General features: G+C 35.3%; 2 protein-coding genes across 2 annotated transcripts; both read right to left on the reverse strand.

Moving 5' to 3' along the window:
• Window positions 1-309: 309 nt before the first annotated feature.
• Window positions 310-1,098, reverse strand: LOC139143605 (uncharacterized protein KIAA1958-like). Its single transcript, XM_070714074.1, has one exon. It carries the CDS (start codon window positions 1,096-1,098, stop codon window positions 310-312), a length of 789 nt encoding a protein of 262 aa, XP_070570175.1.
• Window positions 1,099-4,420: 3,322 nt separating this feature from the next.
• On the reverse strand, window positions 4,421-22,857 carry LOC139133487 (very low-density lipoprotein receptor-like). The gene is made up of 15 exons (XM_070700112.1): window positions 22,444-22,857; window positions 22,019-22,138; window positions 21,670-21,789; window positions 21,203-21,319; window positions 20,168-20,461; window positions 18,427-18,543; window positions 17,365-17,480; window positions 17,065-17,169; window positions 16,704-16,772; window positions 16,105-16,176; window positions 14,015-14,086; window positions 13,386-13,457; window positions 12,921-12,992; window positions 9,501-10,524; window positions 4,421-4,671 (listed from the first exon to the last, which is right to left on the reverse strand). The coding sequence occupies exons 1-8, from the start codon at window positions 22,523-22,525 to the stop codon at window positions 17,125-17,127; spliced, it is 1,011 nt and encodes a 336-aa protein (XP_070556213.1). The 5' UTR covers window positions 22,526-22,857; the 3' UTR covers window positions 4,421-4,671; window positions 9,501-10,524; window positions 12,921-12,992; window positions 13,386-13,457; window positions 14,015-14,086; window positions 16,105-16,176; window positions 16,704-16,772; window positions 17,065-17,124.
• Between the last annotated feature and the right edge of the window lie 349 nt (window positions 22,858-23,206).

Here is a 23,206-nt window from a genome sequence, read left to right on the forward strand (position 1 = left end):
GGTCATAATGCTGGAGGCTAGCCGCATTCTGATGACCTGTCAGCTTCGCAATTTTGTGAGGAGCAACACCGGCAGACGATAAACGCTTGACACAAGTTTTACGCACTGAATGGTTTGTTTTTCGACCCGATATACCAGCTTCACGCGTTGCATTTGCCATCAAATTTCCGAGAGTGTTCTTACCCAGTGGCCTTGCATGAAACCAGACGTCAGACGTGATCATGTGAGGTTGGAGAGGCGTGAGGTAAAAGTCAAACTCGGATTCAAAACTTTCTTCCGGTCGATGTTTCACGTACTCACGATATAGCGCTACGGGATCTCGCTTAGGATTTCCTGGCGTGGCAAACATTTTGGGGCGAATTCTCGTGCAGTTGTTGTAGTTCCATCTCTTGTTTTTGTACATCTCTCGTGAAACTCTAGATATTCAGTGCCTTCGGTATCGCGGCCGGTCACGATGTCACCAAACTTTAGTTGCCGATGCTCGTTTCTACCTCTCATTCCAAAGTGTTTCCCGAATAAAAAGAACATGGTGAAATTCGCGCTCTGTGGATTATTAATTCCCAGTACTCCGGCCTGCCACATAGTTTCTTCCTCTTCTGCCGAAATTTCTTCCGACCTCAGCTCCTTTCTTCCTTTACCTTGGCCTTTCAAATCAACCTGTTTCGCTCTTATCGCTTGGTTCAGTTTATGAAATACACAGTCGTTCAAACTTGCTGAGTAATTCTTACTACGAAGGTATCGCTCTAGGCTGCACTTCATGTTGGTCAGGGTCGAGGGTTCATATTCAGTGCCATCCATCTTTCTTATCGAAATGAAAAACTTACTAAGTAATTCATTTAGCTTGGTCGGTTCAATGCTCTCCAGCCGACGTGTTTCACTGCAATTTTGCGCCAACCATTCGGTACATCTACGGACATCACGTTCCGTAGACTTAACCGTACTCTCCTTCTGATGGGCTCGTATAAAATCGTCAACTTCATCGGGCACACTATCTTCGGGCACTGGTCCCAAAAGTTCGTCGAGTTTATCAGCTCCAAGTGACATTAGCCACTCTATCATTTCACCGTCGTGATCGTCTGCTACAGTGTTGTCAGCCATGATGGAAATACCTTCAAAGTCACGATAGGCGCTTCACGCTAGTTGTAAAATATCAATGCGCGCATGGGTATTTTGACTTTCGTTAAAATCTGTTTGATGCTGATTGATAATGTTAAAATTGTTTCAAAATACCCTGCATGAAACTAAATGTCATATAGCGTTAACTGTGAGGAGGCATGTAATAAAAATATTATTGCCTGAATACATGGGTTTATGTGCCCTCGCAGCAGGAGACAATTTGCCCTCCTGGCGTCGGGCAAATTGTCACCTGCTCTCGGGCACATAAACCCATGTATTCAGGCAATAATATATAGTATCACATCTCGTATTGATTTCTGTAACTCTCTGTTGTATGGACTTCCGAATAATTTAATCATTCAGATTCAACGTATTCAAAACATGGCTACAAGAATTGTAACTCGTTCAAAAATCTCTCTTCATATCATCCCTGTTCTGTACATTGGTTACCGGTGACACAGCGCATTGTATTTAAGATGTTAGTCCTGACTTTTAAGTGTCACGGGCTTGCTCCTACTTATCTTTCAAATATGATCTCACTCTATGTTCCATGTCGTAACTTGAGGTCAGCTGACCAGTTCAGACTTTGTCCGGTGCGATCGCGCACAAAGAAGTATGGAGATCGTTCGTTAAGTGCAGCAGCTCCCGTACTCTGGAACAGTCTTCCATGAGATATTCGGCGTTCTCCTAGCCTGTCAATTTTTTGAAACTAAGTTAAAACTTTCCTTTTTAAATCTGCTTTTTTGACTTAGGTTTTAGATGGTTTTATTGTAGTTTTTTTACTGTTTTAATTGCTTTTTGTGATATGTAAATTTTATCACAGCGTCCCTGATAACCTTGTTGTGGATATTGACACTTTATAAATAAACTATTATTAAATGAATTTAAAATTCTGTGTATGGCATTTGTTATCTCCTGATTCACAGAACTTGCTGTAACACCGATGAGCTTCAAGGGAAACATTGGCGACTTGTAGGATGGAAGATATTATTGTACAATCTGTTGTGTTTTGAGGTACGCACTTGATTATTGGAGCTTCTTTTTAATGTTCACATGAAGCCAGGGCAAAGACCGGACAGAGACGTTCCTCGTTTTTGAACGATTTCCTATGTATCAATTGACACTGTAGTTACCATTTCAATTAATTTCACAACGAAATTTGTTAAGTGGCACCAAATATTCCCCCCCCCCCCGACAGTGGGTTTATAGGAAATCTTTTAAAGGCACTGTTCGCAATCCCTGGGATCGCCTTTGTTTTAGTCGGTAAAAAGATTATGGATGTGTGATAGCCTTTTGTTTTCCATTGCAATTTTAAGCTGCTTGGTAATCTTTCTGATGAGACAAACTGGTGCCAAACCAGGCCTTTAAATTAATAATGCAATTGTCACAAAAAATTTGTTTATTAATTCCCTTTAATGAGTACATTTTATGTAAGTGTTCTTTATATATCTGAAGAGCTTGGGTAAAAATTGACCATTATTGGAGAAAACGAATGAACGGCAATTAAATGCCATTTTAATTTGACAGAAATGTAATAGACAGCCTTTACAGTGTCTCATCATTTTGACCAAATCTATTTCTATAATATTCGAAACAAAAAGCAGCCACAAATGTGTGATTTTTAAAACTTTGACATTTTCCTTGTGGTGACAGACAGAGACGAAAGAAATCAACAAAACTTGATCTTCTCAGCCTGTGCATGATGTCTTTTGCACGAAATTCTTTGTAGCGTGATATCGAACAATAATCATGGTGAGTGATAAATAATGAGTGAACACTACATCCGATTAATGAGATGCTATGTAAGAAGTCATTGTCTGTGTAATGTTCTGCCGAAAATATTCATTGAAGTTGAAGAAGAATGTTTTCGGTTAGTGTAAAGAACTGGTGAAGTGACAAAAGCCTTAAAAACTTTGTAAATTACAATATACTTCTGGCTTATGAGCAAGGGACCAAATTAATTTAGAGATGTGATTAAAACACCATCCAAGATAGGACGATGGTCATCGTTCAAGAAAAAAACTTACAATCTCATCAATCTAAATTTACAATTTGATCAATAAGCTGGCCTATGCATCGTAGCCAAGGTATTTTGTAGACATGATTAAATGAAAGATGAGTTGGTCACAGAAGACTGTCCAAGATATGGCCAAGTCAAGAAAAACTCTTTGTGAAGAGTAAGCGATTCATTTCATGGAATGTGCAAGGCTTACTTAGTAATGACTTCTTGAAGATTTCAAAACATTTGATGTTGTTTGTACGTGAAAAACTTGGCTATACACGAGTTGTTATCAAATCGTGTCTTCAGATATACCCTTATCGGAAGAAAAACATCAAGAGTTAGTCGAAATGCTGTCGATCTCTACATTTTCATCAACTAATTGTGAACAACAGGTATTTCAAACTTGTGTTCTACATTACGAAATTCAGTTTTCTTAATGTAACATTGCAAGACGTCTGGATTGAATTTTCAAAGAATGTTCTCTTAGAATATTTTTACTTTTTGAACTATCGACGCTAAATTCTTTTCTAATAAATACAATTATTTTATGCTGAGTTTACATGCGGTATTCGAAACTTGCTAAGTACACAATGAACTCTCCTTTGGCATCATCATATTTTATCTTGTAGTATTTACTTTTCAGATACATTAAATGACATATTATATATATATATATATATATATATATATATATATATATATATATATATATATATATATATATATATATATATATATATATATCCCTTTGTTGTTACAGATGTATGAGACTCAAGATAAGCAAGTACCTAAACGATGATATATAATACAATTATAAATCCAATACCCAAAATTTGAATTTAGAGACTTTGCTCTTTGTGGTTTTCGGATATTTAATGTACTAAAATAACAAACACTGACAAACATTAATAATATATATATATATATATATATATATATATATATATATATATATATATATATATAATATACTGAGAATCTAGGAACTTGTAGTTGTCACTCTACAGGCTGTTTCATGCATTGAGCACTATACTTTGCCTGCATTGACAAGCAAACCATTTTCGTATATATATATATATATATATATATATATATATAATATATATATATATATATATATATATATATATATATATATATATATATATATATATATATATAATATATATATATATATAATGACCGCGATTTTCTTCATCTTTTTATAAGCAACTGACGTTTGGGATTTCTCAAGTTCATAAACAACCTGTGCAGCCGGGAAATTATAGGAAATTATTCGGCGTCTCAAAACTATTCGAGGGTTTGGATAGCAACGCCTCCAACGATGTCAGAATCCTCCTCATGTATTCAGGTCCGCCGAATGCGAGTAACAACACCAATGAACAGTTCTTGCACGAGTCAACGAAGCGAAGCATCATGGGACGCACGAACACGACATTCTCAGATTGGCAGTCTACATAAATTGACTTCATGTCTGTCCATGTCTAATTACGTCTCAAGTTAATCATCCGGGATGAGTCCTCTTACTTTCATGTTTTCGTGTCTAAATAACACTGGAAAGACAAAATGGGTAAAAACAGATGATGTATATTTTTAAAAAATACGATTCACAAGATGACGCAGTTTAATCCTATCAGCCTTATTTCAAGATATAGAGGTCATAGTTCATCATTGACAAGATTGAACTAAAATGCTCCCGTGTTTCAATATATATAATGCAGTTGTCTGTGCATTGAAACTTTTGCCACAAGTTTGCAACTTCACTGAAATTGTTATGATTAACGTCACGAACAATAATCATCGTACGTAAATTCCAAAAAATCATTAGGTATACAACTATGTAATTAGGTAAAATGAAAATACAAATTTTCATTGACTGCTCTCATTGTATCACCACTTTATATTTTAACTGTAAAATGCTTTCGGTCAAGTCCTTCGAGCTTTACATGTACAACTTTAAAAGTTTATTCAATATGCAAATTATTAATGAGCTTATAAAATAAAATAAATAAAATGTATTTCATTACTTTTATATAACGTTATCATTAGTATACATAGCACTTTCATCAAGTTTGGTCAAATTCTCCAGTTATCACTAATTTGAAAAGTTCATTACATTTACAAATTACCAAACAGCTGACACAGCAAATTTCATCAGCTTTTCAGTTTAATGTGCCTGATTTAGTATGTTCATTAAAAAAAGCAAAATATCAATTAGGTGATATGAAAATGTAAAATTTCTTTCACTTTGCAATATCAATTCCTCATAAATATCCATAATAAGTCTCATAGAGTTTGGTAAAGTCTAAATAGTCTTATATGTCCCATTGGGAATGTTCCTTCAATTTGCAAATTGGTGACTGGTTGATGTAAAAATGCTGAACGACTTTCATTAATGTTTTATCATAGAATCTCCACTGAACATAGCAAGTTTCTTCACCTTTGATCGGGTTAATACAGTTGTCTATCATGCAAATTAGTTTAATAAGCCGATCAAAATAATTAACAAATTTCACTAATTTTATATTTTTATATCTTTAAGGAAAAGAGCAGGTTTCGTAAAAGTTGGTCCATCTAATCAATACGTATATCCCTAATAATCAAAGAACATCAAATATGCAAATTAGCAATTAACTTTCATGGTTGATATATCCAAGTGTGACCAGATCTGTGCACCTGTTTTTTATGTATCCATTTCTTCCTAAAATCATTGTCATACAAATTAGCATAGGAAAGTCACACCCAACAAAACTAACCTGTGCTTGTCATTTACAAACAATGTATGTGACAGATTCCATACCAATCCTGTCAGCAGTTTTTGAGATGCCAACAGACAGACTGACACACGGAAAAACACACTGACAATCGTACAGATAAACACACATCGATGCGAGATTAGCTCATGTGTGTGAACACTTGTATATATATAATAAGAGTGTATTATTTTTGGCCCGTGTACATTACACTAAGTTGGTCAATGTTATGACTCTTGTCTAAACTGTCCATGTTGCTGTATTTTTGTATGTTACCGTGACTATCAATATTTGTTCTACACATAACTAAAGGTTCAAACGGAAAGAGGGAATGTTTTTCCGTGGTAGTTTCATGAACTGATTTGGTGTGAAAACTTCCCCGGAGGTTATGTCAAACAAAGAAAAATTGTACATGTAATTCTATGGGCATACAGTCGATATCTTAAGAATTAATGGATGAAATCTAATGAACTTTACAATAATGGTAGACTCAACAGTAATGTCACAGCAAGAAATGAGATCATTTAGGCAATATATATCAAACTGAATGCACTGCATATCATCCAATATGACTTTGAGGTACACTAATCATATGAGTGTCATACTGATGAATACTTATTTACATAATTAATGACAAAAACTGCTTGTACTGATATACTGAAATTAGACGCACTTTTAAGGTAAAGTGTATTACATAGTATATGCATATCAAGTATGATACGTATGATATAATGATTATTAGCTCATTTGCATATATAATAACTCCTGTAATTGGGCTTTATATTAACGCTCAATGCACATAATTTGATCGGACTTCTTAGGAAGCTTGGTCATTATTTGTGGATGTGAGGAAAGTTTGTTGAGTTTGACTGTTAGCTCAATTGTATAGTAAATGAACTTCTTTAAGTAGGTCATATATGAAAGCTGAGTACGCTTAATTTGATTGAACTTTCTGGATACATTTGTCATTAGTGTTTCTTATAGCGAAAAGTTGATGACAAGGACATTCTGATTATCACTTCATTTGCATTTTATATGTAATAAGGTTATATATCAAAGCTGTTTTCACTGAATTTAATACGACTTGTGGGGAACTGTTTCCGTACTGTCGCTGTATGTGCGACACAAGCTTTAAAGTAAAATAAGTGTGATCAATGGCAATTGACTCATCATTTGCATATCCCGTTTGAGTTACTGTAAAACTTTATATTTCTTTAACCTGAGTGGACAGTTCTGCTGGTGGATATTTACTTGTCCCCGAGTCTGTCTGATAGCTCAGTAAAAAGCTTCGTGCTTTTCCGATTACTATATGTGTGTGTACTGTGTCTGTGTGTCGTCTGCTCCATGCACACTATGTTGCTCGGTCGCTCACAGAATTGTAACATCTAAGTCGGTTACTGTAACCAACTCTTTTTTGTCGGAAGCGGTGGCCGTCTGGTTTTGTGTGAGGCTTAGCAGCTAGGCGATATTGCCGTGAATGTGTGGGGGTTCGAATCCCGTTTGGGTTATAGTAAAATTTATATTGCATATACATGGACGTTTGTAATTAGGCCACATATCTGACCTGATCGCTAAATGTATCGGATTTCTTAGGTGCAGTGGTCGTACTTAGGTTTAGTTGAAAACATGAAGGATGCATCATACTAAGTATGAAGTCAATTGAACATTGGTGAATTTTTTAGGCTTTATGCGAAAACTGAATTTACAGAGTAAGACCAGATTGTGTTGTATATTGAAACTTTTATAGGCGTGACAAAGTAAGCATTTGTTTATTCGCATACATAATGACATTTTGAAATAGGCCAAAGTCGATTCCAAGTGCCTTTTTCAGGTGATCATTATAGTGTAAAGTTTTCACAAGTTGGTCACAAGTCTGACATTTATTGCATCATAAGATATGTGTACAATGATAGCCTTATACAATGACGCAAAACTTAGACCGGGATTATAAACGTATAATACGCTGAAAATGTTTTCTGCAACTTAATAAGTATTTTCGTTAAGGAAACACTATAATTTTTATTATTTTCATTTTCATATCGTGTCTGTACTTATGATTACTGAAGCATCAGCCGATCACTTACACTTCACCAGGTACTCGTTGACTTATGTACTATAACTAACCAGATATGAACTGAAAATGCTCACGTGTTTCATTATATATTGCAGTTATGTGTGAATTTGAAGCTTTGCCAAATGTTTGCAACTTCAATGAAAGTCTTATGATCAACGTAATGAATAATATTCATCACAGATTAATTATCAATCCAAGTACATCTCCCGAATCAGGAAAGTTTATTAAAATTGCAAATAAGGAATTGACTGAAATGTTCTCATTAAAAATGTAAATCATGAAAGAAATATTGTTAAATGACTTTTATAATATCGTATAATAGTACCTTTAATGTACAAAGCAATTCGTCAGCTTTGGTCTAGTCAAGACAGAAAATATCCTTAATTAGGAAAGTACATTAAATTTGCAAATAAGTAATTGGCTAAAGTAATAAATGCTTAATGACTTACAATGTTGTATAAGAGTATCTTTAATGTACATAGCAAGTTTCATCAAATTTGTCTAGTCAATAAAGAATAATATTCCTTTATTAGGAAAGTTTATCAAATATGCAAATTAGGAATTGGCTGAAGTAAAACAGTTTACTGACTTTAATCATGTTGTTTTATAGTATCTTCAATATATGGTGCATGATTCATCAACTTCGATCGAGTCAATTCAAATATATATCCCTAATTAGTGAAGTTCATTAAATATGTAAATAAGGAATTGGCTGAAGTAAAACTGCTTAATGATTTTCAATTATGTTATATCATAGTATCTTCAATGTACATAACGAATTTCATCAACTTTGGTCAAGTCAATTCAGATATATATATCTAATTAAGAAAGTTTATTAAATATGCAAATAAGGCATTGGCTGAAGTAAAAATGTTTAATGACTTTCAACAATGTTATTTCATAGTATCTTTAATGTACATAGCAACTTTCATCATTTTTGGTCAAGTCAATTCAAATAAGTATCCCTAACTTCAAAAGTTCATTAAATATGCAAATTAAGAGTTTGATGAAGTAAAAATGCTTTAATGACTTTCAATAATGTTAAATCATAGTATCTTCAATACACATACCACGTTTAGTCTATTTTGATCAATTCAAATCAGATATATTTTCCTAATTAGGAAGGTTCACTAATTATGCAAACTATCCATTACCTTTTATGTCACCCTTAATATCTTTCACACCTGATATATCTTGGTGTGATCAACATCTGTAGCAAATCTCATCAAAACATTGTGCTGTCGTTGTCAATATATATTTGGGTTGTTTTTTCTAGGATCATTAATTATGCAAATGAGCAAAAAGTAAGCAAGCCAAACCACCAAAAACTAATCAGTTCTTGCCATTTGCAAAATAATCTACATACCAGATTGGATTCTGATGTGATGAGCCGTTTTTGAGATATCGAGCACACAGACAGAGAGACAGACGGACGGACGGACGGACGGACAGACAGACAGACACACACACACACACAGACAGACAGACATCATTGCGACATATGTTCAATTGTGTGAACACGTTAGCAAAAAATTAGTTCCTAAAATGTACTCACCCATTTGTCGTATTCCTTAGCTCTATATTTGTATTGGCCGCCGATTGCTGTGGCTTTTTCTTCATCTTTAAGACTGATATGGTGTAGAGGAAAGGGTTAATGGCTGAGTTGATAGGCAAGATGAAAACTGCAGTCCAAGCATAAACAGATCCTGGAATTGTGACTGTATCAGTCATTGCCAGCATACCCATCACAGCGATTGGAACCCAGCAGAAGAAGTCAGTCAGCACTATCAGCGTCATTCGTTTTGCGATGGCTGCGGTTTCTCTTGCTGTCTGTGGTAGTTGAACACCAGTGGCCAAAGTTGTGCGTCGTATAGCTAGGTACATGGTCAGATACAGAATTGATATAGCAATGAAGGACAGGAAGTTCAGGAAGATGAAAATGACAACTGAGTATACCCATCCGGGTGTTTTTTCGTTGGTTAGGTGAAGAGATAGGCAGACTGGAGAACGACTGTAGAAGCTATCGCCGAAGTACGGATACCTACAAGAGGCAGGGAGCTAAGAAATGCAACGGCTATCCAACCAACAACCACAATTACGATGACAGTTTTTAGGTGTATCCGAATAAATTTCAGAGGAAAAACTATCGAAAGAAAGCGGTCCAAGGTAATAGCTGTCAGGGAAAAGACGGACATCTCACTCGACAGCGATGCAAGGAAACCAGCAAAATTACACAATGGGCTGCTTCTCCAGAAGGCGTCATAGGTGACGTAAACACCACGGTAATGCATATCAACTGAAGCAATTATCAACATGAATATCCCCATCAAGAAATCAGCTACAGCCAGGTTCCAAATGAGGAAGGTCTGGACTTTTCCAAGTCTTTCTCTTTGATTCGCCAAACGATGACGAAGAAGTTGCCGAAAAAGGCCGCTATTCCCAGCATCCAGATAGACCATCTTAAAACTTGATTGGCCATGAGGTCCCCACATGATGAGAATGCATCAGCAGACGGTGAGCATACCTGAACTTCTTGGTGTTTTCTGACCATGCAACAGTATTTATAAGCATCGGTATATCTGAAAATGTATAAAAGATATACAAATAATAAAAGTATTTCATGAGAAAGCGATGGCGAATGAACATTTCAAAACGAACAATATATGATATTGAGGTTATCAAGGTTACACACACCTAAAGGCAGACGCCATCAAGACTCAAAATTAGGCTATTATGACAGAAACAGTACGACATCTAGATCTGTATTAAAGCAGCGCCGGCGCACTTGAAGTGTTCTCGTCACAGCTAACATTTAGTTCCGCCTATTGCACAATTTTATTGTAAACTATTGTCATAGGCTGACAGTTTGGTGGTGGTGAATGCTTTTATCAGAACGCGGTTACTGATATTTGATGTAATTTTGACCTTAGAGTGGCATCTGGGTTACAAAGACTATTTGCTGAACATGTTCACAAAAACAATGCCTATCATCGTCAAGAAAGAAAAATAATTACGTCCTTGCCCTAAATTGCGCCCAAAATTGATGCTTGTCCTTTATTCTTACTGACTTTCAATAACCAAATGTGAACTGAATAAGCTCACGTGTTTTACAACAGGTTCATTATATAATAGTAGTATGCTTCATAGAACAATGAGATATCTGTTATATCATTATATGTCGCAGGTTTCATCAATTTTCGCACAGTACTCTGAGTTAAATCACTCATTGCAAAACTTATTTATGAGCTGTTTGTTAACTTGACACTGCTCAATTCTTCATGGGACAATTAGATATCTATCAGATCAACATATGTAGCACGTTTCATCATATTAAATGCTGTAATTTTGAGTAATATCACTAATTACAAAGTTCATTAAATATGCAATGGAACCCTTAATTAAGTTGACAATGCTCAATGTTTCAAAGCGCAATTAGATATTTATCAGATCAATATCTGCAGCAGGTTTAACCAAATTTGGTACCGTAATTTGAGAGTTATATACCTCATAAAAACGTTCATTAAATATGTAAATGAACCTCTAATAAACTTCACACTACTAAATGCTTTACAACACAGATATCTGTCGGATCAGTATCTGCAGCTTTCATCAAATTTTGTGCATTTATTTCGGAGTTATATGACTAATTTCAAAACTTCGCAACATAATGCAAATGAGCAATTTATTAACTTGACACTGCCCGATGCTTTTCTCTACAATAGATATGTATCAGATGAATATCTGTAGCATTCTTCATCAAATTCAATGCTGTAATTTTAGAGTAATATCACTAATTACAAAACTTCATTAAATATGTAAATTAACATTTGATAAACTTGTCACTGGTCGATGTTTCATGGCACAGTTAGATATGTATCAGATCAATATCTGTAGCATGTTTCATCAAATTGTTGCTGAAATTTAGTGTTATATACCTAATTACAAAGCTCATTAAATATGTAAATGAATCCTTAATAAACTTCACACTTCTAAATTCTTTACAACACAGTCAGATATCTGTCGGACCAATATCTGCAGCACATAATATGAAATTTGGTGCATTTATTTTAGAGTTATATGACTAATTACAAAACTTCATAAAATTTGCAAATGAGCTATTTATTAACTTGACACTGCCCAATGCCTTTCAGTACAATTAGATATTTATCAGCTCAATATCTGTAGCAGGTTTCACCAAATTGGGTGCCATAATTTCAGAGTTATACACTTAATTACAAAGTTCATTAAATATGCACATGAACCCTTAATTAACTTCACACTACTCAATGCTTTACACCACAGTTAGTTATCTATCGGATCAGTATCTGCAGCTGATTTCATCAAATTTGGTCCAGTTATTTTTGAGTTATATGACTAATTACAAAACTTCATAAATGTGCAATTGAGCTACTCATGAACTTGACAATATCAATATGTTGTATGTATCATCAAATTTGCCGCAGGAATTTCAGAGTCATGTCACCTATTACAAAAGTTCATTAAATATGCAAATGAGCAGATAATTTACATGACGCTCACAGTATCATCATAATGCTCCGAGATTGTCATCTGTGAAAAGTTTCATGAAATTTGTGCTGTTTTTCTTGATATATGTCGACACTGTCATTGTTGTCTCCAAAGGGAAACCATTATATGAAAACAAACGATATTGCAGAACTTCATAAGTATGCAAGCCACACTTACCAAAATGTAAAGAGTTCTTGCAAGTAGCATTTGGTATCTGTATACCAAATCTGACTTGAATTCGTTCAGGCGTTTTTAAGTTATTGTGTAAACAGACAGACAGACAGACACACACACACACACACACATGCTCATACACACACACACGGACAGACACACAGACAGACATCGCATGACATTAGCTCACATTTGTCAACACGTGAGATAAAAACAATTAAAAACCAGGATTATGGCAGAATGACTGCATTTAGAGTATCGACATGATACCTACATTGCAGCGAGTCCTGTCAACGGTGCAAACAGCTCAGAACTTTCAGTTTGGAATAAATTTCCTGTCATATGCCTGTAAAAGGGAGACATTGTAGATGTGTGAACCTTAACGCTCTGAAAACATTTAATTATCAGTTGACAACTTTACTTGGTCATATATAAACTGATAATATCATTTGTTGAAGTGTAGGTTCAAAATTATGTGAATTAACATCTTAAGTTACAATTAAATGCTTTGATACACTCGATTCTTATTTTTTAAATATCGCAATAAAAATTATGAATTACTTATCATGACAGTGTAGGGATTGCTTGATGCTTGATTTTTAAGACTCTCACTTGAACATGTTAATATTAGTATTAAAACTAATACTAATGATCTTTTACTATTGACAAGAAAATAGTGTAATCATATCGTAAAAGTATATTTTGAAGCAACACTATAGATGATGACCTTTATACTTACAGTGTGTGAAGATTATATACACCTGTAAACGCCTCATCGTTAATAAAAACAATGTTGTTTCCAGATAAAATTCTGCGAAAAAAATGCAATTACGTATAATTAGATGTTCTCTTGCCACTTGCCATAATGGATCATGTAATGGTGCAAATATGTCGTCTACATCAAGGGGCTCACATTCGTGCCATTTGTTTGCTTCGTAGCAATGATAAACAACCAGAGTTTTGAGACTGCGTTACCCTGTCAATGCCTTCTGGGCAGAATTTGCCCTGGGGACATGTACTGAGAAAGTAAAATGTCTACAACACTTTGTTGATCTACTGTTTGTGCTGACTAAATTTGTATTCTTTGTTACTACAGAAAACGGGTAAAAGTTTCTCAGAAGGCTTTTGGCTAAAAATTCTCCATCAGTTAATAGTTTTCTATTTCTCATTCAAAGAATTATTGCCAGGGATGTTTATAGAATTTGACATGTCGTAAGTGGCGCCTGATGTAAGCTACTACAATTCCTTCAAGAAAACCAGGTTTTCAATCACAAAGTTATCTTAAAACCCGGCGAATGGACGTCTTTAACTCTAGGCTAAAATCTAAATTTATTGAGAACGAAACGGCTTACTCGACTCTATACTTACAGTATTCGAAGATTTTGCAGTCCGTAAAATGCATTTGCTTCGATAGTATGTATTCTGTTAGCTCCAAGGTTTCTAAAATTGATGAAAATTAAGGACAGAGTTGGCAAGAGTGGTTAATTGAAATCAAAGTTGTATGGTCGCTTGTGATGATTAACCAATAATCATGTCTTGATATCCAAAATTTACACCAAAGAAGAATTGTAGATGTAGCCACACCATTGACGATAATTCGCTCTAATATTATTACTATAACACCACACGCGAAATTATGCACAAGGGAGAATCTTAGATGGAAGTGACGTAAATTTAGATTAATCCATACCGACAGAAACTAGGAAATACATGTTTAATGTCCTTCTCATTAACCTTTAGTGGTATGTAAATGATGTACCTTAACATTTTATGTTCTGTTTGTTATGTATTCTTTCTTGTTCTCTTCCAAGTATTGAACAATATATATATATATATATATATATATATATATATATATATATATATATATAATATATATATATATATATATATATATATCACATGAACTGGCCCGTATCTCCACCTGTGTGACGTACACCAGCACGGATAAGAAATCCATATTACTGCTGTTGTACGTCATCAACCGGAACTTTTTTCCTGCAATGGCACCGTTCGTACATGCACGTCGCGACACAGACCGATTTGTCGTGATCGATACCGTGCTCTCATGGCATTTTGACAAAAAGGTGACCCGACAAATCCAGATACGGAAACATAGAAGGCATGCCCAACGAAATTTCGAGTCGCTAAAGCTTTAGCTATCCCAAAGAATCGAATGAGGATACCGTCGATCGTTTGGCTCAGTAACGTCACGGCTCCAGTCGCAAGGCTCAATGTGGACGTGGACGTCGTCGCGTCGTACTATACCTGGCGATCGCCAAGCGACGTCGTACCTGGCGATCCCGGTTGGCGATAAACTCGAAAGACACACCTCAACGAAAGTTCAACTTAATAAATGAATTCCGTATAAACTTCGGGAAAGCGACATAGAAGGCACAAATATCGACGAACAACGATAAATTTCCTTCATCACACAAATTATTCCGTTTTTTCTCGATCGGAATCAAACCTAAGCTGTCGACCTGTAGCGTAAACTCTGCAGTGCAGCGCTGTAGAATCCGATGCATTTCGAAAGTTGACTCGGACAACACTCACAACAGAACAGAGTTCCCGTCAAGTAACAAAATTGCCACAGCATCTCTAAGAATGATCACTACTGTTTCGATCGTGCCGTTGCATTCGCTTTATAAATATTGTAAATATTCTAAATAACTCAAAATACTATCGTTATCCGTCGCCAGCGCGGTGAAAGCTATGTCCACCGATGGCAGACTTGCTTGGCATCGCTCCAGTGCGAGACAATGATTGACACGCGCACGTGACCGAATCCGTATGTCTGATTGGTGGAGATACCATTCCATGTATCAAATTTTTAGCTTAATGGGATTTATGAATGAAAGTATACCTGTAAACATTTGCACATCTCCTGGGTGACGGACCGCTTTACTCATTAAATGTAAGTAATCCGCGTAAATAAAACACAAAATCGCGATAAAAATCATGCAATTTGTTACAATAATTTTGATCCATCCACATCAAAGAAAAATAAGAAGACTGTTCATGTGATAAATATATAATCCCATGGAATTTTTCTCTGTTGACGTCATCGTATACTCGTGTTTTTCGCGGAGCTGCACAACTTCTCGCCTTCGGCTCGAAGTTGTACGGCTCCGCGAAAAACACTCGGATATACCATAGGATTATATATAAATATATATTTATATGGATTCAACTTTTCAACACAGTCTGTGTGTCTGTACAGCAGGGATAATAATTTATGTGTTGACAATAACAGAGCATGTAACAGGTTTGTCATGCTTCTACTGTTTACTTCAACATATAGGGAAAGCAATGACAGTATGCACCTATTTGATAAAGCTGAAAAGTGATGAAAATGTCCTAAAACGTTACCACTTTTGTCAATCAATAAGTACTCATTTAGCTAATGTAAGTTCAGAAGTCGAAATGTTGTGCTACCTATCAAAGGGCATACTTACAACAAGTACAGGTTTTTCAGGAATTCAAATTGTCTTGGGCGTATCTCAATTATTGAATTACTAGAAAGATCTCTGAAAAAGTTTAGAAAGACACAACTTGCATATTACAAATAAATAATTTCATCCTACTTTCTCGTTATACCTTCCTCTAGTCAAAAGGTCATCACTTCCGTTTCCGGGCAAATTAATGCATGTCGGCTTTGGCTGGAGTAATTCACAGGCAGTAGATTAAACAAGGAATAATACTTCAAATTGTGACTTAAAAGCATGTCATTTGAAAACATGGTGACTTCAACACATGGTAACTTGAAAATATAGTGATCTGAAATCCTGGTGATTTGACAACTTGGCTAGATCAAAATATGGTTATTTGAAAACAGGTGATTTGAAAACCTGATGATTCGAAAACACGATGATTTGAAAACATGATGACATTGTGAATTCAGTTTATATGGTGATTTGAAAACTTGAATATGATGATTTGAAAGAAAAGGTTATCCCAAAACAGAGATTTGAAGGCAAGGTGATTCGAAATTATGGTGATCTGAAAACATGGGGGATGATATAGAAATGTAATAAGTAGACTATACACTACTTACAGTTCTCCTAGTAATTGAAAATAGCGGAAATCGACTTGCGTAACATCAACGTCATTTCCGATCATATTCCTGGTGGCAAAAGACAGTACATATCAATGTATGATAATTTAATGATGCAACTTTCTTTAAAGATCAGATTCGTTGGTTGTAACACGGCATGAGCACAGTTGTTGGAATAGTATGTACAAAAATTACCTCCCTCTTGCGCTATTGATTTTCACAAAAAAAAGTTAGGCTGATTATTTCACGAAAATAACGAGTCAAAATTGATCCATCGACAAAGGGCTTGAGGTAATTAATGAAGTAACAATAACTTGATTAATGTTGCCTAGAAGAACGGTGCAAGGGTATGGAGACTCACAGTTTCTTGATGTCCTGACCATTAAACAATGGAAAGGAAGTCATCGACTGGTATGCACAATCAATAACAGATCCATGACAAGTACAATCCGAGGGCAGATAAGACCTGAAAAAAGGGGAAATGTCACATTTGTAATGGAAAATTGAAACATTTTGTGACATTGAAGTGTACAGGAATCTCATCCGATTGGAGATCTGCATTGCGATCTGCACTGCTCTTAGTTGAAAAGACTACTAGGCGTGTCTGGCCTACTCAGGCCTCTTCCCTTCCCTTCGATAGGACAAAGTTTTCGCCCCTTACCACATAGCAGCTCATCATCTCCGTGCCGACACTGTTTGACACCATCACATTTCTGAGATACCGGTATACAGTTTTGCTCTCCATGACAACGATATGTCCTGGGCACTGGTAAACTCCTGCGTTCACAAAGGAAAACAAACTCGTTAAGGCTTGTGCGACTGTATATTTTGATAAGGTTATAATGGCTAAGATGACGGAAGAAAAACATAATTAATACATCATCAATTTCCGCGCATCTTGCTCTCTTTTAGATGACGTCTTACGTTTGTTTGTCTAATTCCATTCGTGTTAGTCGCAAAATAACTTACTTTGTTGCAGTTCATCTCTCGGAAAATTTATCTATTTTCATAGATAGAACTTAATATAGGGGTGCATGAATTAAGACAATAGAACCATTTGATATTCAATAGGTAACATTATACATAAATCATGAGTAGAAGGTTTCAACAACAGTGAAGTAAAAAACTGAAACCAGAAAGTTAAATGTACGCTCACAACAAAAATTGCAAGAATTCTAATCTCTTTCGGGAATAAAACAGTAAATCAACTACTGATACTCGTCTCACAGGAAAAATAAGGAATCTCACACTGAAAAGTTGACGCGATCGCATTAAGGTAGAACGCACCTCGGGGACAGACATTCGGACTCTCAAACTTTTACAATTCTCTTCTGATATACCACATGTGGGGGTTCATTTTAAAGCTTTTGGTGAAAGAAAACTTTTCACCGGCTTAGTTTTTCGAAATTCGAAAATTTGTATTTTTCTCCATAGAGTTAACACAGGGATGGCGGCCATTTGAATTTCAAATATCGGTAAATCTTGCGTAATTTCTTTCTCTAGTACCAAATTTTGCACTGTGACCCCCTATTTTATTCTTGATTATGAAAGAGAATGATTGAAAGATTCCTTTAGGAAAGTTAGAGCAAAAGTTTAGTCTTTCACTTTCGAGGTGCATACTACCTTAAATAATTTGTGGTATTTTGGTCGACGGAAATCGGTCTCGTCACATGACACAATTCAAATGATATCGTGATTTCCACTTCAACTTTGCGTCACTTACCGCAGTTCTCTTCATCAGAGCCCCGTGGACAGTCAAAAATACCATCACATCGCCTATGGAGCGGTATACAGTAGGCATCAGGACACTTAAACATATCATCACGACAATTAAAAAGTTCTGAAAATCAATTGTAAAGATTGACAGGCAATTTATTTTTCTAGGCGTTCACTTTGCTTCGAATCATATGTTCTTCTTTTGTTGTGAGGAAGACAGTTATGGAACAATAGCTGCATACCTTAATGCAATTTTAACAAAGTTTTCCCTTGTTATAATTTAACTACGTTCGAATGAAAAGTGTCGGCCTTGAACTTAATACTTTGTGAACAACATGAACGTAATACTTAATAAATGTAACACTTGACAAAGAAATTATAGTCAGGACTAGTATAAATTTATAACGTTGAGCGTTACTAACGTATAGGCTGTGCTGAAAAATGGAAAACAGGCGATATTTTGACAAACTTTGATGAGAATGAAACAACGCAAAGACAAATTATGGAAGATAAATCAAGAGTAGAAGTTATAGAGCTGTTAAGGTGGTTGGAAAGGCTAGAGCGTCAGTTATAAATTTCAACAAAACTATTAAAATATAAAAGTAGTCAACATTCTCTGTGGAATAAAAAAAAACTAGACATTTGGGCACAAAGGCATTGCAGAGTTATAGCCTGTTAAAACTTTCTGAAAAACTGACCAAATAAGAAGAAGTTGGGGAGTCCTTAGTGTATTAACTATGGTAGAGGTCCCCTAGCTTTTAATAAAATGTTTGAAAAGGGAAAGTCATTATTTGCTGTTTTTCAGGAAAGTTTGACAAGGCGGTGCTGGCATTCAGAGTGAGTGACTGCTATTGTAAATGCATTTTTAGATTCTTTGAGTGTCAAAGAGGTGTCAAAAGTGAGATTAACCAAAAAACTGCTCTATGACTTCAAAAGAGGGGTGCAAATATGGCTTGTTTTCAACATTTTTGACAGGATAACAGTTTTCCTACATAATTGTATACCAATTTAATCCAACTTTGAAATGAGATATGGACATGGAATTTATACAGCCTATTAACAAGGTTACAGATAAGATTTGTACGGCACAATTTTTCTGTATTTGTAGTACTTTTTGAAAAATCACATTTTGAAATTTGAAAGAATTTTTAATAATTTTTTTATATATAAACCCATATAAAATCATGAAAACAAATTTTATTTACAAATCCTGCCGTACAAATCTTACAATAAATAGTGTCAACATATTTATAACTAATTTGGTAATATTAATACTATCCAATTATTATAAAATTCAAATATGTAAAAAAAATATGAAAAATTAAATTTTAATATTTACTGGTGTCACATTTCAAAATCATGGCTGCAAATATAAAATTTTTATATTCTCTGGAAAAATATTAACTAAGGGAGTTATCCTGAAAATTTGAACTAAATATCTTGATTCTAACACTTGAAATTTGACATTAACTCTGAGAAAAGAATTGGTGCAAAAATAGCCTTTCCAACCACCTTAAAGCCCTTCTTATATAATCTGATGAGTAACCCAACCGTAAAACAAACAGACAAACGAACAAAACAAACAACAAACAAAAATAAACAAAATACATAATAAAATAAATCAAATTAATAAATAGATCCCACAAAACAAAATATTAAATTAACAGAATACATATTGATAAATAAATAATTTATTAAATTAATAGATCAATAAATAATGAGTTTTTTAAGAGTCATCGAAAGCATACCACAATTCCTGAGATGAGTGACGTCACGGCATCCCCTTTGATACCCATACTGATCAAAATCGTAGATACACATCCACTTGCGGTCCACGCATGGACCATTAAGACATCTGAATTCTTCAACACTACAACTCAGAATTGGCATTTCAACGTCTTCCGATGAGCTAGAGACAGTACCACCGTAGTCACAATCCGTTTCGTCCTCCCGTTTGCAGCCTGCGCAGTCTAACTCTCCGTCGCACTGCGCATGTTCGGGTATACAGTCAACGTAGTAACATTGGAATCCCTTACACACATCTGTAAAGGTTGAGTAGTAAAACTAGGGTAGCTAAGTGATATCGTTAAGTGAATTTATTACGGCCAAACGCGGAAACATTCTATGTAGAACTTGAAGACATTCCATTTCGAAATCAAAGAAAACAACCAGGGTTCATTTTGTAAAATTCGGAACTAGAGAGGCTAGTTACCAAATATTTCCAGGTACTCGAAGTTCAAAACGGAGGCAATGCCCGTATTAACTCGTTCGGGTAAATGACATTTCTGATTCTCATACAAATATGCTGATTAATACTTCTGTTACTCCATGGGCTTCAAAAGGAGCCCCAAAAGTGGTAGAAAAAACTACGACTTATAAAATTGTTTGAGTCTAAATATCTGTCTACCTTCAAGTTTCTTTTTGGGAAATTAGAGAAACTGTTAGTATCTCAGTATCATCAGCCTGTATGAGTTTTTCTTTAAATTTTCGACTGTCCTATTAATGTAAGTTAATATTTGGAAAATGTGCCAGCAAGAGGTAAAATACACAGGCGCATGGTTTTATCCTTACGTTCAATAGTTAGTTTAATCATAAATTGCATTGCATTGCCCGTCGACTTCGTAGAACCCCTTTAATTGCGTCTAAATGGAATGGAGTATACACGAGTTATGTGTAATTTACCCAAGTGCTACGTGACTACAATTCTTTTGGACACGTATTGATTATCCATGTGTAGTTTTCATTCAAGCTCAATATTAAGAAATCGTATGGTATGACATTACCGCAATACTTTTCATCAGATCCATCGTAACAGTCCTCCATAAGATCGCAATACTTTGACTTATCCACACATTGGTTGTTGTCACATTTGAACTGATCCACTGTGCAGTTTGCAAACACTGGAAAAAAATATGTAGTTTGATCATGAATTGCATTTCCTTGCCCGTTCACCTTGCAGAACCCCACTAATATCGTCTCAATGGATAGGGAACACACGACTTATGTGTAATTTACCTAAGCGCTACGTGACGACAATGCTTTCGGACAATTTTCTTTTAGCAATTCCTGAGGTTTGGAAGTGGATCAAGAATGCCAATAGTTTTAGAGGTTGTAGCACTGAATAGTGTACAAACGCCATGAAATCGTGTAGAAGCTGTCATTGTGATGACAAAGAATATAAATATTGATATGTTTTCGATTGTTATCTTTTTAATAGAACACACATTGAGTGAAAACTACCATACATTACCACAATTTTCTTCATCACTGTTGTCGCCACAGTGGTCGATGAAATCACAGTAAAACGTCATCGACACACATTTTCCATTTTCACATTGGAAGGTATTCGTTGGGCAAGCTACCGCCATATCTGCAGAACAAATATGAATTGCCATCAATTACACCATTGTGCATTGTCAGTATTCAAGTAGCACGTGATAAAGCGTCACCATTTCAAAGTAGTGAGAAAAAAGCAGCCCAAAGAAAAATTTTACAAAATTAACTAAAGGTTTAAGATGGTGATTCTTTAGTTTCTTCTCACTTCTTGTACATTGCATACGTTTTATCAACTAAAGAAGAGGAGGTCTATCTTCACTTACTGCATCCGATCTCATCAGAGCCATTGGTACAATCAGAGTTTCCATCGCATACATAAACAGGATGAATGCACTCATGGCTTGCACATTCAAACGCCTGGACGCCGCACGTGTGTGTCGTCACTGCAAATAAGTACAAGTTACTGCGGAGTTAAATCAAGATAGTCGGCGACCAACACAGGCATTGAATGTTAAACCAATGTGCTCTGTTAAAAGACATAACATGTTTAAAACTGAGAAAAAAGTAAACTCATATACTCTACATTTTATACAGGAAAATGTTATAAAGATGAAAAAACCGTTTGTTTCTCGTATTTCATTTACAAACGATGCAATTTCAATGAAAAACAACTTAAACGAGTCTTTCACACGATCTGCCGTGTTTACAAATACCTAAGACGTAAATGGAATTAAGAAAAAATGGTTACCTGATGCCTGTGTCATACACATCTCTAAAGCAATGTCCTCCTCACAATCCATTAATCCAACTGTCCAATCAGATGCATCCATGCCCAGACATGCTCTGGAATTGTCGATATCAGTGATTGGCTTATCTTTGTTGACACCGATGTAACATCCAGTCTTGTTGTCTGCGGCGGTTGCACAGTCACCTCCGATCAGTTCGATGACATCATCGTTTACCGCGATATCTTTCACAAGCAGTATATACCCAGTTACGTTTATAGACCAGACGTGGTGAGATAGTAGGATATAGTCTGTAGTTCTAGTCGTTTTATATCCTTAAAATCAGTGTTGAGATTTGAGCACTGTTCCCCTACTCCAATGTTTCTTTGTTCTAGTTTGAAACAAATGTTTCCGTGTCTTCCCCAAGAAGTATCATTACAAGCTGTGAAAAATTACGTCACAGACATTTAATGAACATATACGTACATGTATTTACATTCATACGGTGTATTGACGATGGGTTTTGTCATTCCCTTGATTGTAGTCCTGCCATTAATGTCAAGTAACAGAGTTTTGTATGACACCCGTATTATAAAATATTCTGGTAATCTGTCGTTCATTTAAGAGTCTTATATCATTCAAAAGATTCTTGCATTGTTTTGCTAAGAAATCTTCAATTTCTGACAACGAAATGAATTACTTTTTGGATGTATTGCAAAACGTTACTATCATGATTGAAAGTTGCGGGTGGCACATAAGCAAACGGAAAATGATAACTCAAAATTG

This window comes from Ptychodera flava, chromosome 1 (genome assembly GCF_041260155.1).
Source record: "Ptychodera flava strain L36383 chromosome 1, AS_Pfla_20210202, whole genome shotgun sequence".
Taxonomy (NCBI): domain Eukaryota; kingdom Metazoa; phylum Hemichordata; class Enteropneusta; family Ptychoderidae; genus Ptychodera; species Ptychodera flava.

Bases quoted from the DNA above. Each gene is read 5' to 3' on its own strand.
- LOC139143605 (XM_070714074.1), bottom strand. From the start codon at position 1,098: ATGGCTGACAACACTGTAGCAGACGATCACGACGGTGAAATGATAGAG.
- LOC139133487 (XM_070700112.1), bottom strand. From the start codon at position 22,525: ATGGATGCATCTGATTGGACAGTTGGATTAATGGATTGTGAGGAGGAC. The intron at 22,139-22,443 runs GTAACCATTTTT...ACTTATTTGCAG, and splicing joins GTGTATGACACAGGCATCAG to TGACGACACACACGTGCGGC. The intron at 18,544-20,167 runs GTATGCTTTCGA...ATTGATTTTCAG, and splicing joins CACTCATCTCAGGAATTGTG to AACTTTTTAATTGTCGTGAT.